General features: G+C 38.8%; 2 protein-coding genes across 7 annotated transcripts in view; one reads left to right on the plus strand and one right to left on the minus strand.

Moving 5' to 3' along the window:
- LOC135110216 (gephyrin-like) overlaps positions 1 to 9170 on the minus strand; it is a 46676-nt gene extending 37506 nt beyond the window's left edge. For 4 of the 6 annotated variants that reach the window (XR_010273155.1, XR_010273154.1, XM_064022283.1 and 1 more), the window contains exons 1-2: positions 9003 to 9168; positions 5302 to 5446 (exon numbers count right to left, since the gene is read on the minus strand). Coding sequence is in view for 4 of the 6 variants with exons in the window: in XM_064022283.1 (XP_063878353.1) it covers positions 5302 to 5427 (126 nt within the window). In the remaining 2 variants the exon portion in view is untranslated. Of the gene's footprint in view, positions 1 to 5301; positions 5447 to 8975 lie in introns of all 6 variants that reach the window. The other 2 variants (XM_064022285.1, XM_064022284.1) reach the window with 2 other exon arrangements.
- A 1038-nt stretch (positions 9171 to 10208) lies between these two features.
- Positions 10209 to 18262, plus strand: LOC135110217 (testis-expressed protein 10-like). Its single transcript, XM_064022286.1, has 11 exons — positions 10209 to 10530; positions 11594 to 11800; positions 12117 to 12308; positions 12719 to 12916; positions 13085 to 13262; positions 13654 to 13763; positions 14787 to 14896; positions 15238 to 15377; positions 16159 to 16378; positions 16707 to 16861; positions 18092 to 18262. The coding sequence occupies exons 1-11, from the start codon at positions 10336 to 10338 to the stop codon at positions 18172 to 18174; spliced, it is 1788 nt and encodes a 595-aa protein (XP_063878356.1). The 5' UTR covers positions 10209 to 10335; the 3' UTR covers positions 18175 to 18262.
- Positions 18263 to 18282: the final 20 nt, after the last annotated feature.

Consider the following 18282-nt stretch of genomic DNA (forward strand, 5'->3'; position numbering starts at 1 on the left):
GGTTAAGGAAATTATAGCAGAAGTCACAAAGGAAGAAGAGGGGATAATTGAACAAACTGAAGAGGTTTACAGGATCGGAAAATATGAAGAAAATGAAACAAAACCAATGAAAATAAGATTCATCTCACAAACAGCAGCAGAACATGTCTTGCAAAGAACAGGAAAATTGGCAAAAGTAGAAGGAATGAAGGATACAAGAATAAAAAAGAGACATGAACAATGGAGAGGAGTAAATTGAAAGAACTTAGAGTAGAGACCCAGTCAAAAAACAGGGAGAGAACACAAGAACAAGCGAGAAGATTCACCTGGAAAGTTGTGGACATGAAAGTGAGGAAATGGTGGTACAAAGATGCCACACAAGATCACCAAGCAGAAGTTTATGTATACTAATATAGATGGTTTGGTGTTGAGCCTATTGGAACTTAAGACTACTTAAAGAACAATATGCCAAATGTGGTATGTTTAACAGAAACCAAACTCAAAGAGGAAATAAAGTTGGGATTTGCAAAGGAAGGATATAGCACATGGAGAAAAAACAGAAAAGGAAAGGGAGGAGGAGTGATGATACTGGTAAAAGAGGATATTGTTGTTGAGGAAGTAGAATATGGTAATGGAATGGCAGAAACACTGAGTGTTGTGATTAAGATCATAGGAAAATCATTGTGACATACATACCACCAAAACTAATGCATGGGAGACCAATAAATTCAAAAGCATGCAACTAGAAACAAGAAATAGTATAGAGGAAATGATAAGGAAAAGTAACAAAGTGCTCTAAGTAAGCAACTTCAACTGGGAGGAGATGGAAGTGAAAGAAAATGTCGGGTCATGGAGCAAAGAACTTATGCAAACCATGATGGTGAATACGATGAGTCAGTGGGTGAACAAGCCTGTTACCGCCAAGCAGGTGAAAGAAGTTTTTGTTGTGCAAGCGAGTTTGTCAATGAGGAAGGAAAGGACCTGGAGGTCAGGGCGAGGACCAAGACGAGGCCTAAGTCAGCAAATTTCTTGTACGGTCGGTGCTGAGGTAGTGTTGATGCAAGGAGATGAAGGATCCTTGTTATGACATGAGGCTAAGATGAGGCCGGCCTTATCGCCATCGCTAATAGATAACAATGGACAGGGCAGGAACCCAGGCAGTAACTGAGGACAATAGGGACACTTTGCCGAGGTCACTCGTGCAGGGAAGACGTGTGTTGCTGCAGAGACAGAAGTAGATTGACCTACCTAGAGCACCAGTCAGAAAGGGCGTGCGCATTACTTAACGATTACCCTAAGACCCAAACATGTAAGTGTAACAACTGTCTGTGTAAGAATACATTATCCTATAAGTAACGTGCAGAATCATACCTCTATTACACAAATTATTCATATAGAATATTGTCTATGATCATTAATGTATGTCTTCAGGTTTTGACCAAATCCAAGCAGATCAACCGGATTCAATCGGATACAATAAATGATTCATGTCATTGTGTTGGTCTGAATCAACCTTCGCCGCCTGCTGGCAGTAACAAAGCCTACAAGATGCAGAGGAGAAAAAGTTCACAAAAACCCCAGAAAGTAGACTGACCATAAATTGTTTGAGTCCAATGGGAAGAAACGATCATGTGATAATAGAAATAGTACTACAGGAGGAAAAAAGTGTTGCACAGGAAAGAACAATACAGAAATGGGAGACAGACCTATGCTAAGGCAAACTTTGCAGAGCTTAATACATTTTATGGAAAAAATTAACTGGAAAGAGCTCCTTGAATGTAAAGTAGTGCAAGAAAAATATGAAATATTTTTGAGCAAGTATTGAGAGGGGGTGCAACAGCTTGTGCCAAGTTATAAAGTGAAAATTGGGAAGTATTAATGATATAATACCAGGTGTGTATAAGCAAAACAGAAAAATGACAGGGCATGGAAGAAAATTATGAGATAATTGAACAAATATGCTAGAGAAGAATACAGAAAGGCAAGAAATTGATATAGTAAAATACGAAGAGAAGAAGAAACTTTGAAAGTGACATAGTAAGAAAATGCAAGGAAGAACCCCCAACTCTTCTACAGATACATAAACAGGAAAATGAAACATGAGGATGCCATAAATAAGTTAAAAAGAGAAGGAAGAGTCTATGAAACTACTGAGGAAATGAGTGGACTAATGAATAAGAGTTTTCAGTCTGTGTTTACAAAGGAACTGAATTTGTGGCACTGAAAGTGATATAACAGAATGAGGGAATACAGGAGATACAAGTAAAGAGACCAGAAATCAAGAAACTACTGGAAGAGCTGATGTTAAAAAAGCTATAAGACCAGATCAAGTAAATGGATGGATATTAAAAGAATGCAGAGAACAAACAGAAGAACCCATATGGGATATAATCAACAGCTCATTGACAGAAGGAAAAGCACCAAGAGAATGAAAAAGAGCTAACATAATGCCAATATACAAAGGGGGAAATAAAATGGAACCATTAAATTATAGACCAGTGTCACTAACAAGTATTGTAAGCAACCTCTGTGAAATAGTAATTAAACAAAGAAGATGAAAATATAATTATAGAAAAGCAACTTGGATTCAGGAAAGGAAGATCCTGTTTCACAAATCTACTGAGCTTCTATACGAGAGTAATAGATGGAGTGCAAGAGAGGGATGGATGGGTTGATGCAGTATACCTGGGTCTCAAAAAAACATTCAATAAAGTTCCTCACAAAAGCCTTATGTGGAAACTAGAGAATGGAGGAGGACTAAAAGGGCCAACATTGAAATGGATGGATGATTATTTACAAGGAAGGGAAATGAGAACAGTAATCAGAGACACTAATTCAAGCTGGCCGAAGTGACAACCACGGTACTGCAAAGATCTGTGTTGGCATCTATTATGTTTCAAATATATGCAAACGATATGACAGAGAATCTAAATAATTATATAAACCTTTTTGCTGATGATGCGAAAATAATTAAAATAATAAAGGATGAAAATGACAACAAGGAGTTACAAAAGGATATTGACAAGATACACACATGGAGCCAAAGATGGAGATGGAAACTAGACTGTACTGCCAGAATAAATATCACGTGTTGGAAACAGGAGAAAGTAGAAAGAGACCTTCATGTAATTACAAAATGGGAGGAGAAATAATAACAAAAAGTAATGAAGAAAAGATTTGGGAGTAATGATCCAGGACACACTATCACCTGAAAGGCACATAAACAGAATATTCAGCTTGCTAATAAACATTAGGGTGGTGTTTAACTATTTAGATAAAGAAATGATGAAGAAAATTATAACAAGCAAGATATGACCTAAATTGGAATACGCAGCAGTAGTTTGGGCTCCACAAAGAAAAAAAGATATACAGAAATTGGAAAGAATGCAGAAGATAGCAATGAAGATGGCACCAGAATTGAAAGACTTAAGCTATGAAGAAAGACTTGAAGAGATGGGATTACCAACACTGCAAGAAAGAAGAGAAACAAGAGACCTGATAACAATGTACAAATTACTAAACAATATAGACACACAGTAAGTACACAATAAACAATAAAACTCTGTTAAGTTCAGGGTACGGAAAAGACTTAGTAGGAGTAATACTGAGCTCTGATCTCCATCTAAAAAAACAATGCTTAGAGATGAGAAATGGGGCAAATAGGGTATTAGGATTAATTTTTAGAAGTGTTAAAAGCAGAAGTCCTGAAGTAATAATAAAGTTGTATTTGGCACTGGTCAGATCTCATCTAAACTATGCTGTGTAGTTCTGGTCCCCATATTACAGGAAGGATATAGGTCTATTAGAATCAGCACAAAGGAGAATGACTAAAAGGATACAAAGAATGAGGGGTATTCCTTACGAAACGAGATCGAAGCTCTTAAATTTACATTCCTTAGAGACATAGGTCAAGAGGAGACCTGATAGAAGTCTTTAAGTGGTATAGGAGTTATAACAAGGGAGACATAAGCAAAATTCTTGTTATAACTCTTGTTATAACATCTACCACAATTCTTAGAATCAGTAACCAGGATAGAAAAAAAATAACGGGTTCAAGCCTGAAAAATTTATTTTGAGAGAGATAGGAAGGAATTGGTTCTCAAATAAAGTGGTAGATGAACTGATCAGACTAAGTAATCACGTTGTTAGTGCTGAGTCATTAGGGAGCTTTGAAATATTAGACAAATTTATGCAAGGGATGATAGGTGGATAGGTAGGTATTTTTCATACAGGGACTGCCACATGTAGGTCTGATGGCTTCTTGCAGCTTCCCTTACCTTCTAATGTTCTTATGTTAACAGAAATTTGAAGGGGATGGGAGAATTACATACAGAAATGTGTCTGCAAGAGTACAGAATGGCTTAAAAAAAAAAAATGAAAGACCTTGCAGAACTAATTATTTTAAGTTAAGGACTTCCTATATGAAGAAACACAGTGTTCAAAATAAGAGCAATATGACTGATTGGGAAAAATTAGCTAAACACACTAATGGACTAAATAATCATAGCTGTACATTAAAAAAGGATAGGTTGGTGGATGTAAATGCCTATTATGAACAGCAAAAAGATTGCTCTTTGATCACTAACTAGTAACAGTAAAAATGAAGACAAGTGTGTGAAGAAAATCCTAACTTGATTAATTTTGTAAAGATTACTAGAGGAAATAAGAAGTAAAGAGAGGTAAATATTAAGTAAAATAGCAATTAGGAAAAAGAAAACCATGAAGGATGAAGGAAAGGTATTTCATGAGATACTTCAAGCAGCACAAAGAGAGTATGTGGCATGAGGCAGTAATGCAATTTTAAAATTAAATTACTGGGAAATGCAAGTCATTGATGAAATGATGAAGTGAAGTTGCTGATCAGAGAGAGAGAGAGAGAGAGAGAGAGAGAGAGAGAGAGAGAGAGAGAGAGAGAGAGAGAGAGAGAGAGAGAGAGAGAGAGAGAGAGAGAGAGAGAGAGAGAAATATAATGATAGGAGTATACATCAGTGAAATGTAATAGTAGGAAAATAAGGACACATGCAGTATCAAAGGAGATACATGAATGCACACACATATGCATGCGCGCACACACACACACACACACACACACACACACACACACACACACACACACACATTAATGAATAAAAAATTATATATATATATATATATATATATATATATATATATATATATATATATATATATATATATATATATATATATATATATATATATATATATATATATATATATATATATATTATACTCAGAAAACAAATACTATTCTTTATAGTTGCAAATCTGGTTACAAAGAGCACAAAGTGAGCAATGTTTTACCTTCCCCTTGAAGAGCATGCCGCCATCCACCAGGGCCTTGAGGTTGGCCCCACCTTCATCCTGAGCTTCACCGCGGGAGCAGCGGTCACTCACAGTCAGCACCCCAACCTTAACCACTCGTGGCATACTGGAGCAAATCTGCAGGCTGAAGATAACTTGACATCAATGTGACTTTTTTTTTTTTTATCAATTTTGGGCCTGGTTTTGTATTTATAATTTAGTAATGCAATTTTTAAAATAAAATAATTCTTTTAAGAACTTACTTATATCATAAACATAGCACTCAATTGGTCACAGTACAACATTTGAAACTCACGCCCTGTGTTACCATATCCTGCTGCCAGAAGGCGGCTCAGAAAATCAAATAAAAGGGAGCTGCCCGGTGCCACTTGCAAGGAGAGGTGGGAGGTTAGTGAATGTATTTAATACAGGTAAATTCTTCAAAAGGTGAGGCCTGCACACACAGCAAGGAGAGTAACAGTCAATCTGTCAGTCTGTGTGACTTCCCTAGGGATCACGGTAGGGAACCTAGGAGGTCAAGATACCAATCCGTCTCCCACAACGACACAAGTCCCCTGCACATCCCTCAAGTAGAGGGAAGCAAACATCAAACTGGTCCTCCACATTGCTGCCTCCAAAACTGTCATAAGAGACTGATTCTTATGCCAACTAAAAGAAGTAACAGCACTCCTAACCCAGCCAGCATGAGGTGAGATTCCTTGATAAGTCTCCAAGGAAGAACAACACAACATTCTTAGGCAGAGGATGAGTCCTGAAGTGAACTGACACAAAAAAGATAGTTGGGTCTGAGGTGGAAGCACTGGGTGGCTTCCAGATAGTGCTTAAGCACTTGAACTAGGCAACAAAGTCTTTCCTTCTCATACTCAACTAGGTCTAAAAGATTCTTGAGAAGAAACTCAAGAGGCAAAGGACTGGAGGATGACTCAGACAGATAAAAGAAATGAGTTTTTGAAGCAGTGAACAATACTAAGTTTGCTATGCCCCAATCACAAATTTTAGAGAGATCACAAGTCAACCATTCTGTGGCTTCCCTGCATGAACTGTTTAATAGCTGAAGGGTTTGACGTCTATGAAAAGACATGGAAAAGTGCAGGGTGGTATCATCAGCATAGGAGTGGATAAGACAAGAAGTTTGGTTTAGAAGATCATTGGTGAAAGGACAGAGCCCTAAGGAACACCACTCTTAATAAATTTAAGAGAAGAACAGTGACTGTCTACCACAGCAGCAATAGAACGGTCAGAAAGGAAACTTGAGATGAAGTTACAGACAGAAGGATAGAAGCTGTAGGAGGGTAGTTTGGAAATCAAAGCTTTGTGCCAGACTCTATCAAAAGCTTTTGATATGTTTCAGGCAACAGCAAAAGTTTTAGCAAAATCTCTAAAAGAGTATAAACAAAACTCAGTAAGGAAAGCCAGATCACCAGTAGAGTGACCTTGATGGAACCCATACTGGTGATCAGAAAGAATGTTGTGAAATTATACATGTTTAAGAATTTTCCTGTTGAGGATGGATTAAAAAACTTTAAAGAGGCAGGAAATTAAAGCAATAGGACAGTAGTTTGAGGGATTAGAACGATCACCCTTTTTAGGAACAGGCTGAATGTAGGCAAACTTCCAGCAAGAAGAAAAGGCAGATGCTGATAGACAGAGCTGAAAGAGTCTCATTATGCAAGGTGAAAGCATGGAGGCACAGTTTCAGAGAACAATAGGAGGTACCCCATCAGGTCCATAAGCCTTCTGAGGGTTTAGGCCAGCAAGGGCATGGAAAATATTACTGTGAAGGATCTTAATGGGTAGCATGAAGTAGTCAAAGGGTGGAGGAGAGGGAGGAACAAGCCCTGAATCATCCAAGGTAGAGTTTTTACCAAAGGTTTGAGCAAAGATATCAACTTTAGAAATAGATGAGATGGCAGTGGTGCCATCAGGTTTAAATAAAGGCGGGAAAGGAACAAAGTTATTGGAGATGTTTTTGGCTAGGTGCCAGAAGTCATGAAGGAAGTTAGATCTTGAAAGATTTTGACACTTTCAATTAATGAAGGAATTTTTGGCCAGCTGGAGAACAGACTTGGCATGATTCTGAGCAGAAATATAAAGTGCATGAGATTCTGGTGATGGAAGGCTCAAGTACCTTTTGTGGGCCACCTCTCTATCATGTACAGCACGAAAACAGGCTGTGTTAAACCAAGGTTTGGAAGGTTTAGGTTGAGAGAAAGAGTGAGGAATGTATGTTTCCATGCCAAACACTATCACCTCTGTTATGCATTCAGCACATGGAGACGGATCTCTGACACAGAAGCAGTAGTCATTCCAAGGAAAATACCTCTTCAGGTCCCCCCAACTAGCAGAGGCAAAATGCCAGAAGCACCTCCACTTTAGGGGATCCTGAGGAGGGACTGGAGCAACAGGACAAGATACAAATATGAGACTGTGATCAGAGGAGTTGAACAGAGAAGATAAGGTAACAGCATAAGCAGAAGGATTAGAGGTTACGAAAAGGCCAAGAATGTAGCCCTTGCTGTCACGGGACTAAGAAATTTATGGATGGCAGTTAGTAAGACTCTGGGATGCCTGAGAAGATTCCCACCATTGTGTTGGGTACAGGGGGATTTGCAGGATTTTTCTTTTGCAAGGGAAGAAAGGGATCACCTGAAGATCCGCCACCCCAGCCGCACTCGGGGTGGCAGATCTTCAGGTGAGACAATCTGGGGTGGCGGATCTTCAGGTGATCCCATACTTTTAATGAAGTAAACTTTTTTCTGCATTTTTTATATCCACTCAGTTTTTTTAATGCATTCATGTTGTTAGGTTAGGTTAGGTTAGTTTAGGTTAGGTTAGGCTAACCTAACCTAACCTAACCTAACCAAGTGAGAGAGTCTGGGGTGGCGGATCTTCAGGTGAGACAATCTGGGGTGGCGGATCTTCAGGTGATCCCTGTGGGGTGGCGGATCTTCAGGTGATCCGAAGAAAGTATAAAAAATTATACATGTGTGGTTTTATACTATATCAAAATGCAGGCACTTTTTTTTTTTTTTTTTTTTTTGCAAGGGAGAAAAATAAAAGAAATTATACATGTGTAGTTTTACACTATCAAAATGCAGACACTTACTTACATAATTATCTACAAGACTTGCATCAAAAGCATCAAGTGTCAATGCATGAATCACCTCGAGTCATGGCAGGAGTCAGTCTCCATTCCCATTGTTCCTATGTTTACTGGAAATTTCCACATGGAGTAAAATGTCCCGCACGGGCCACAGCCCCCACCCCTCCATCCCGCTGTCTGCAGCCATGGCTAGGGAGCATGTGTTTGCTTTCCCTGCCTTAAAGCCACACTCGTCCGCCAAGCTTGTTGTGCATAGGGAACACTGCAAAGGCTAAACCCCAGTTAAAGGCAGTTACCATTTGCATCATAACCTTAAAACACTACACTTTCCTACCCGAAATTTGTTGTGAATTATGGAAACAATACAGGAACCACTGCTAAACCTCGCTCCTTTAATGCCTCACCAGGTGTCATTGGCCCTCACGACTCAAGGCGACACATACAGTTCATTAATTCTTCAATCATTGCAAAATTCAACAATTCCCCCCCATACTAACTACTAGTTGAGGCACCAGTTCACATAAATGAATACAAGAAAGACTAACCTTACCTCGAGAAACAGCAAATATTCAAATACCTATCAGTTGAGATTAGGTGAAGTGTCAAAGATGACAAGACACAAATGGTCTGTGATCAGGAAGGAGGACCGAAGGTGGACTCCTCCCCTTGAATATCGTCAGCTGACTGCCGCGCCGCTGGTTACGGTGGTACCGGCTCGGCTCACAAGAGAGCACCGACCACCGCCGCACTGGCAAGAGAGAAAAGTGACCAACACCATAAAATGTAATACCACAAGCTTTTGCAAAACTTTAATCACTGTATTTATGTATAGGATTGATAGTAAATGGATCCAAAAACCAAATATCAATCTAGGTAGAGATGCAAATACGAACATCATCATGTTTAATAGACAGCCACTGAAAAGAGTAATTCATTTAAGAATTTAGGAATGTATATTTGTTTCCATCATGACAAAATTGCTCTAGATTATTTGAAGAATATTTGTAGTGCGAGGCTGTAGCCTGTGTTGGAGAATAATGGTAGATAATGGCTGCGGAGTTGGTACATCAGTATTAAGAACAATACAGTGGTGCCTCGGGATCAGAATTTAATTCGTTCCATGAGGCTTTCAGGTCTGCGAAAAGTTCGGATTCCGAAACTGTTTTCACCATAAGAAATAATGGAAAATTATTCCATTTCTGGACTCCAAGAAAACCCGCCGGAACTATTCGAGTAGAGATTATGAGAATGGAATTGAACCTTTCAAATATTCATTGTAGAGATGATTATAGTTGTCTTTATAAGGATGGTTAGATGGGATGATAGCTTTTTCCGTACCCTTGTTAAACACCATGCTGGTGACGAAATAGCGTCTGTAATTTATGTAGTACTAATACTAATTGGCCACAGCCTGAAGAACTAACCATTAGCCACTGAAATACAGGACACACACACTGCGTCATCATCTGGTGACAAACTTGGAATATTCTTTAAAGATATCTGTGACAGTGGTAGTTTGAGGGAAAACATGGAAAAGAGCAAGAAACGTGCAAGGGAGAAATAGTAAGAGATAATCAAGAAAAGTGCAACAAATAAAGCAAAAAAAAAAAAAAAAACAATCAAGATAGAACGACTACAAATAATGAGGAAGCTGCAGCACATGAGGCAAAAAGAAAAAAAAAACAAGAAACGTGCAACAGATGTGAAAGGAAAAACATTTGAAAGGAAAAATAATCGTGTAGCAAATAAAACAAAAGAATAAAGCATGATCAAGCAAGAGCAAAGAAAGACAACTACGCACAAGAAGAAGAAGAAGAAGAGGGAAGGTTGCTGCGGCACGTGAGGCAGGTGTCAACAAAGCTTGAGTGGCCCGGCGGTGCTCTTCTCTTTGCTTGTGCCCTCGCCTCACAATGACGAAAAGTGCCAGGGCCAAGAAAGCCAAGAAGGCAGACTTCGCCAAGGTAAAACTGAAGGTTGGCAAGAGGCTGAAGAAGGCGCAGAATGAGACGAGGACAGATTTCAAGGCTCGTAAAATCATTCTGAAGGAGCAGCTGTCGAAGAAGAGCGAGGAGGAGTTACTCACTAGAAAGAAGCGTAATGTTAAGGTGAGGGATAAAAAAAAAAAAAAAAGTAAACCCACGTGTTGCATTCTTTCTATTATTAAGGACTGGTACTCTTGCTCACGTATCCTTATGCACGTGTTTCTCAAATCTTTCCTTAAATCTCCGTAATGATTTTGTGCTAATGAAATGTCAAGCAACAGTGACTGTAGGTGATGGGTAAAGGTATGCTGGCAGGTGGTGCTGGTGGTATTCTTACCTGGTGGTAGGTAGCCATGCAGGCAGGTTGTGGTGGTGGTGGTGGTGGGTAGAGGTATGTAGGGAGGTGGTAGTGGTAGTGGGTAGAATCATGCAGGCAGGTGGTGGTGGTGATGGGTCGAAGTATGTAGGGAGATTGTACAGGTGATGGAGGTCCTCAAATACCATGAGGAAATAAAAGTGGCTCTAGAGTTGCCACATTGGTGGCAAATGGATGCTTTTATCTCAGTCAAAATCCATCAGAAAATATTACTGTCACTTTGAAATGAGTTGCCTTTATCATGTGTACATGTTATGTCATCCACTTATATTTTATTGCAGCCAACATGAAGGACAGGTAGTCAAGGTTAGAGTATGCCAGTCACAAGTGAAGGTGTAGGGAACCTTTAGTTATGAAATGGTTGTTTGTCATATCGCAGAACTTAACTTACTTTGACTGTTTATTAGCACATGCTGTGATTGGATGAATGCTGTGGGATCATTGTTGTTTTTTTCTGGTTGACAAGGTACAAGTACAATTAGGTTAGTTTAATTTAAGTAGGTTGTTGATTGTTTATGATTAAGAGGATTGGTGCTTCAATTTAGCAGTTAGGTTATGTTAGTAATCTTGTTAAGAGATAAAGAGAGAGAAAGTCAGCTCATTAGGATTTAGGAGATTAGATTGATAATAATGTCCTGAACTGTGGCACGTGTTAAAATTAGGCCAGAGTGGCACATACATAAGATAAACTTTTTACCAAGAAAACATAAACTCTTTTATTTTGCATTGCTTTAATTCTTAGCTGCTGATAATCTCATCCAGACAACAGGAATTGGCTATAGCATGCTCACTTTTGTACCTAATTGACAGGATCTCTTGACATGTGTGGGCAACACCAATACTTACGTGCGCCAAGATGGCCTCAATGGTTTGTTGGAGTTGGTGAAGAAGAATGAAATGGAGGTGCTGCTTCCCAAGCTTTCCCAGATCATCAGTGGCGTGGCTCCCTGTGTATTTGACATTGATGTGCTCATCCGATCAGCCACCATCAAGTTCATTGAGACATTACTAGTGAAGGTAACCAGAAACAACAGTTTAGCATATCTTCAGTTTTGCAGATTAGAAGATACAGACATTAGATTAGAAGATACAGACATCTGTGCTCATTCAACTTTCTTTCCAGTAAATAAGCAAATATATATATATATATATATATATATATATATATATATATATATATATATATATATATATATATATATATATATATATATATATATATATATTTTTTTTTTTTTTTTTTTTTTTTTTATTTATTTATTTTTTTTCATTTATTTATTTATTTATTTATCTATTTTTCATTTTATTTATTTTTTTTTTTCACCATGGTCAGGTTGGCAGCCACGTTGAGCCATACTTTAGTGTGCTGGCAACCCATCTGTCCTGCGCCATGGTGCACCTCAACACTGGGGTGCAGGCCGACTCCTTGCGCCTCATAAACCTCTTTGTCAGACACACCCCAGCACTCCTCGCTCGTCATGCCAACACTCTCATCAACAACTTTGTCAATCTCATCTCCAGGAAGGTGCGTTGTTGATTAGAGGAACTCTTTTGAGGTGTTGAATTGATATTGTTCATAATGGAACTAATGACAGTTTTCACATATGTTGTGTTATGTTGGTAAGAGGAAATTAATTAGCAGACTTGTTATTGATCACATTGGTGCAATAGTGTGGTCTCATGGAAGAAATAATCTATACATTTGAATCCATGGAAATTGAGGCAACATATGATTCATCTTACCAAAGTGTCTGTGTTGGTGACTTGAATGAACTTCTGTCTGAGTGTAGATTCTTCTCTTTGCCTAGTTCACTTATTGAGGTTAATATTATAACACTTTGATTTATTGAATGATTTTTAGGCCCCATAAGAATGGGGTTACATAGCACTACTGTAACATGTACTATATAGAAGGTCTTGGCTCTATCATTACAGGCACTCATCTCACAGACGGGTCCAAGCAAGAGGGAAATGTGTGTGGATTTCACTCGCATGCTGCACACTAATCCAAGCAATAGACTCACCACACACAAAGGGCATGTGGAGCTCCTGCAGGAGCTATCAGGATTTCTAGAGGTTATACTGAAGGAGCAAGGTCAAGTAGAAGAACAGATGCCCCTCACAGTGTGGGAGGTGAGCCAAGTAGTATAATGTCATTGCATCCACAACATATTCATCACAGAACCACGTTTCATAGCATTTGTACACCAATGTTATTTTAAGTGTTAGGCCAGAGAAACTGCTTCTACTTACACATTATTTGCTTCTGAAGTGACTGACTGGAATGTGTTCTTTTCACAGCGATTGATGGCTGGGAGTTTGGCACCCACAGGTTGGGGCAGCACAGATCGGGACACCATGCAGAACACTTGGCTCTTCTCAGACCCACAGCAGCTGGAGAAGTTTGTCCAGGATATTGTTCCCTTGCTGTTTCAAGTGTGGGCTGAGGTGGACCCAAAGAACCATGAGGGAATGGAAGGTTAGCAGTAGATGGATAAGTTTGTGTGGTGTTAATGACCTATTGCATATATTAGTTGGACAAGATGTATTAAAAAATAACTGATAGAATTTGGATTGATGAAAGATATAATTAAATGATCAGATGACCTAACTTTGCCTATTGTAACTCATCCCTAAAATAGCTTGGATGGCTGATCTTTGTGTGATGCAGAAAGCATTGCATACCTAAAATTCTCACAAATTTAAGCATGCAATGCTCCCACTGCTAAGATGGCCACTCCACATCATCTCCAGTTTATAAATTTTTCTTGGTTCAGGCCTTTTGTCATTCATAGTAAATATATCAATGTATAGGTCAACAGTCTTTGTGCAGTCTTTATTATGCTTTCATGTTTCTATGTGTGTTCCAGAGGATAACCTGCTAAATGAGGAGGGAGTGAAGGCACTTTCTTCCATCCTGAACATCATTGCTCATCTGATGAGCATCACCCAGTTGTGCACCAAGCAACAGCCTAAAGAGGTCAGCCCAGGACTTAGTACACTGCAGTGCTTCTTAAATCCTGAACTAACTGTTTTGTAGAGTGGCCAAGTATTGGAGGAAGAGATGATGAGATTTTCGGGCAAAACTTTTTTATATCTTCTAGTACAGTGGAACCTCAGTTTTCTAAGTTAATTACTTCCTGAATGCCATTCAGAATCCAAAATGTTTGAAACTGAAGCTATTTTCTTCATAGGAATCAATTTAAAATAGATTAATCCGTTCTCAGACACCCATCCACCATGTCTTAGCAGGTAATGACCAACACTCCCACTGCTAAGATGGCCACTCCACAACATCTCCAGTTTAGAAATTTTTTATCCAGAAAGGATGTACTGAATGAACTTAGTGACACAAAACTCATCAAAGATTACTGTTTAGACCATGCAGGCATTTTCTTTGTCACTGATCAAGTGAGGAAAGCCTTACAGAGTGACAGAGAGAGGAGCAACCCACTCACCACCAAAATGAAGGTGATCATAACTCTTAGACATCTTGCTGCTGGGAAATGCTACTGGGAAAATGCAGTTGTGCAGTAGTGATGGCATTGTGGGTCATAGAGAGAGCCACAGGAGGCCCAGGATTATTCCTGAGCACCAAATCTTGTTTGTTTACAGCAAAGAACTTCTTCAGCAGGATCACATTTAACTTATTTCAAAGATCAAATTACTATCTTACCCTCTGTGTCTGTCCTATTATATAAAAATGAAGGAAATTATAGAAACTATAAATTAGTAATAAATGGTAGCTTTTGCTATGTCTTGTAGTATTTGAAATCAAGTAACTTTGTTCAAGAACTGAATTATGGTACAGCAACTGAAGCAATTATGAGTTAAAATTTTTGTTAGAAAACTGAATTGTTCAGAAAGGGAGACATTTGGTAGCCAAGGTTCTACTGTATTTATTATTAGAATTTTGCTTTTCATTTTCTTCCATCTGCATATGAATTGTAGGTAGATCATCCATACAGTTTGTGTTGCTCACTCTCCTCTTTAATGTTTGCAGTGTGATTGGTTTGTGCGGCAACTTAACTCCCAGTACATGTCCAAGATAATGTCCGGCTTTCCATACTACCGTCACACAAGTCGAATGAAGATCAAGAAAAGGAAGAACAAGTAAGTATGACCTCCACTTATTGTCCACTATAATGCAGGGAATCCTCACCATTGTAAAATATGTATCTGTCTTTTGATTTAGTCCTAGGAACTGTTTAAGGGTATGGGTATGTGAGAGATGCCTAGTCTCAAATATATCCCTTTCCTTAGATGTCAGTCAACATGTAATTATATTAGGGTGTTGCTTTCTTTTCTATGGCATATATACCACTACTATTCCTTGGAAAAATAAAATCATTATCATCTATTACTCAATTATATAGTGGCCAGCCTCTTATATTCTTTCCCCATGTAGTATTCCAGTACATGTTTAGAATAACAGCATGTCTTCTTGCTGGCAGACCAACTGACAAGGCAGAGGAGAATTTGGAAGACCACAGCATCAGACACTGTAACCACCTCAATGTAACATTGGCTTCCCTGGCCATACAGCTCTCTCCCTCCAGTCACTTCCAAGAAAAGGCTGTTACTTTCATGTCAAGTAAGTCCTGCATGCCAGTGACAGAGAAGCTTCATCCATTTTTGTTAATTGTTCACTCATAATTTACCAGAAAAACATATATACCTGTTCAGATGTTTTGTCTCCCTTTCCATCTATGAGTCCACAGTGGGAATGGAGGCAGCCTGCCAATATTGGTGAAATTATAAAATGTGAGTCACTTATGATCATCATCATCTACTTTGAAGACAAGGATGATGAAAGACAAAGGCAAGCTGAATAAATGATAAAACAGTACATCCATGTATATAGCAGGCCAGTATTCCCAGACAGGGTGACCCAGACAAAGCACTACACACTCATACACACATCAGTCACACTCTTAGCCCCACTGTCCCCTGCTCGAAAGGAATAGTTTCGTGTACCATCTTACTATACCCCAAGATGTCCTACTAAATGTTTTGTTTTCTTACATTAGCTGCTGTTTATACCTGGAATATAAACAATAGTTAATAAAAGAAAACAAATACTTCAGCAAAACATCATCCTCTACAATCTATAAAATATATACATAGTCAGAACTCAATGAAATCAATGTATACCTTCTCACCTCATCACATTTTTTACATGATAAAGGTGAGTTAGATATTTGTGTCTTTTTGCCATGTTCTTCATTGCTTAAAATGGTTTTGATATATAACTTTTTCTAGTGATATATTTGATATATTCTACTGATACCCAGACATCACTCTTTATTTATTTATTTGAATTTTTGTATGATTTCTTTCTTGTGACTATCTTGATTTATGCATGTTTGTTACAGAGGTGCTCTTAGACAAGACTCATGATGGTGAGTACAACATGGGTGCTGTGGTCAAGGTCCTGTTGCATCTCCTAGCCCAAGCTGATGAGCAGGAGGCAGAGTCACTGGTGAGCAGTGCATTTATCTGCTACAAGCGTCTTCACCCCCTCAGGAAGGACCGTACTCTCCTCCTTCAAGTGTTACTGAGTGCCACACACATCACAAACCCAACTTTATGGAAGTAAGTCAACATTTATAATGTATTGTGCCCAGTGAGGTGCATTATCCATCTATCATTGACAATCTCTCCTCTGCACTATACATAATCTTTTATACTGCAATTATTTTTTCTATCACTATCTGTATACCAGGCAGATAATCCACATAGGGTGGTTCAGACAAGGCACCACACACTCACATATATAACATTTAGACTCCTAGCCCATCAGAACAGAAACAGAAGGGTCAATTATAGACTTTCTCTCTTGCTTTTTCTGTTTCCTGGTTATTTCTTACATACCAACTTACATGTGTGGAAAATGCAGAGTTAACAGTATTGACCCTTTTAGATGCAGGAGTGTGGAGTTGTGGGTGAAGCAGATGGTGGAAGAGCTTGCCCGTGTAGAGATGCAAGAGGGAACGCTGGAGGCAGCCATCACTCTCAGGCTACAGAACAACACCAGTCTCAACCATCTCCTTGCAGTACACAAGCAGCAGATAACAGGTAGGTCTTACTTTCTTTCTGTTTCTTGTGCCACTTCACCCCAAACTTGCTTTCTTCACAATATTAACCCAGATGACCATTGAGATGTACAGCAGTGCAGAGCAGGGCAAACATAGGGCAGGACAGGGCAAGAGAACACAGGGCAGCATATGTAGGTGTTGTGTGCACATTGAGAAGCAGTATGTTGATCTATGTGGTACTGTTGTCATGGCTGTCCCAGAAGATTACTTGAAAAACCTTGGGTCAGAGTCTGACTCAGTTAATGAATTCTAGAAGGTAATGTCATTGTAACTGTATGACATTGGTAAAAAGAAATTTCTCTATGGAGAATTGGTGACATGAGAAAGAAGAATACAAAGAATACACCTGGAGAATTTACTTTAATTTCTTAACTCTCTGATGAAAGGTACAGGAACTATTTCAGATCAAGCCAAGATCACTTTGAAGATGTGAATAGTATTGTACAAAATGGCATATCCTCTGAAGGTGATGCCCAAAAACCAGTTGGGAACATAGAAAACTGGCTGTGTTTTTAAGTTGCCACCATGCTGTGATGCTGTGCAGTAATCTGTGTTCCAACAGCTGCGAGATGCAGACCAACACAGGTCTGCACCTTTGTTGTGCTGCCATGCATGCCAACATGCATACTTACATTCTAAAACAGTGAGATGCTGTGTTCTGTCCTGCCCTGTATTGCATTGCCTGTGTCTCAGTGTGCACCTGGCCTTACTTTGGGGTCTCATTTTTGACATGGTATTCTCAATAATTTTTATGGAGTTTCATTTTGCTTGCTGCTGATTGTGTTGTAAGATCTTGAAGCATTAAGAAATTGGTCTAAAAGTTAACCATAAGTGAGAATGGTTGTTTATGGCATCCTTAAAAGAATGTATTGATTGCACATGACATATTGTCACTCAAGCTAACGTAATGATACCTTGGTTCCATTGGATTCAGGTTGACCTTGGCTGTTCAGCCATTTGATATATGATGAAGGCAAGGCAAGATGGAAGAGAGGATAGACAGACAGTGTGAAGAAAGTGGTAGATTTATAATGGATGTGTGTAGAGCAAAGAAGAGTGGTTGTGCATTTTAAAAGATGAAGGAAAAGTAGTTATGAAAGCATGAATGGAGATGCAGTCGAGATGTGTGTGTTAATATTGTAGGGAAGGCTGGATTGTGTGAAATGAGGAATGTATTGAATTTAACACAGTTTCTCTTGTTCCCCATCAGAAAACCTGCAGGAGAGAGAGGTGCCAGGAATGACAAAGAGTGCTCTTTCAAAAAGATTACAACTCTTATTGAAAGATACATGAGATTACAGTATTTATAATTAGTCTCGTGCCATCTTGGAATTACAACAAAACTAAGTTATTTTTTATAATTATTAAAATTTTGTTTTAATGAGTATTTGATTACCTCCT

This window comes from Scylla paramamosain, chromosome 20, assembly GCF_035594125.1.
Source record: "Scylla paramamosain isolate STU-SP2022 chromosome 20, ASM3559412v1, whole genome shotgun sequence".
Classification (NCBI taxonomy): domain Eukaryota; kingdom Metazoa; phylum Arthropoda; class Malacostraca; order Decapoda; family Portunidae; genus Scylla; species Scylla paramamosain.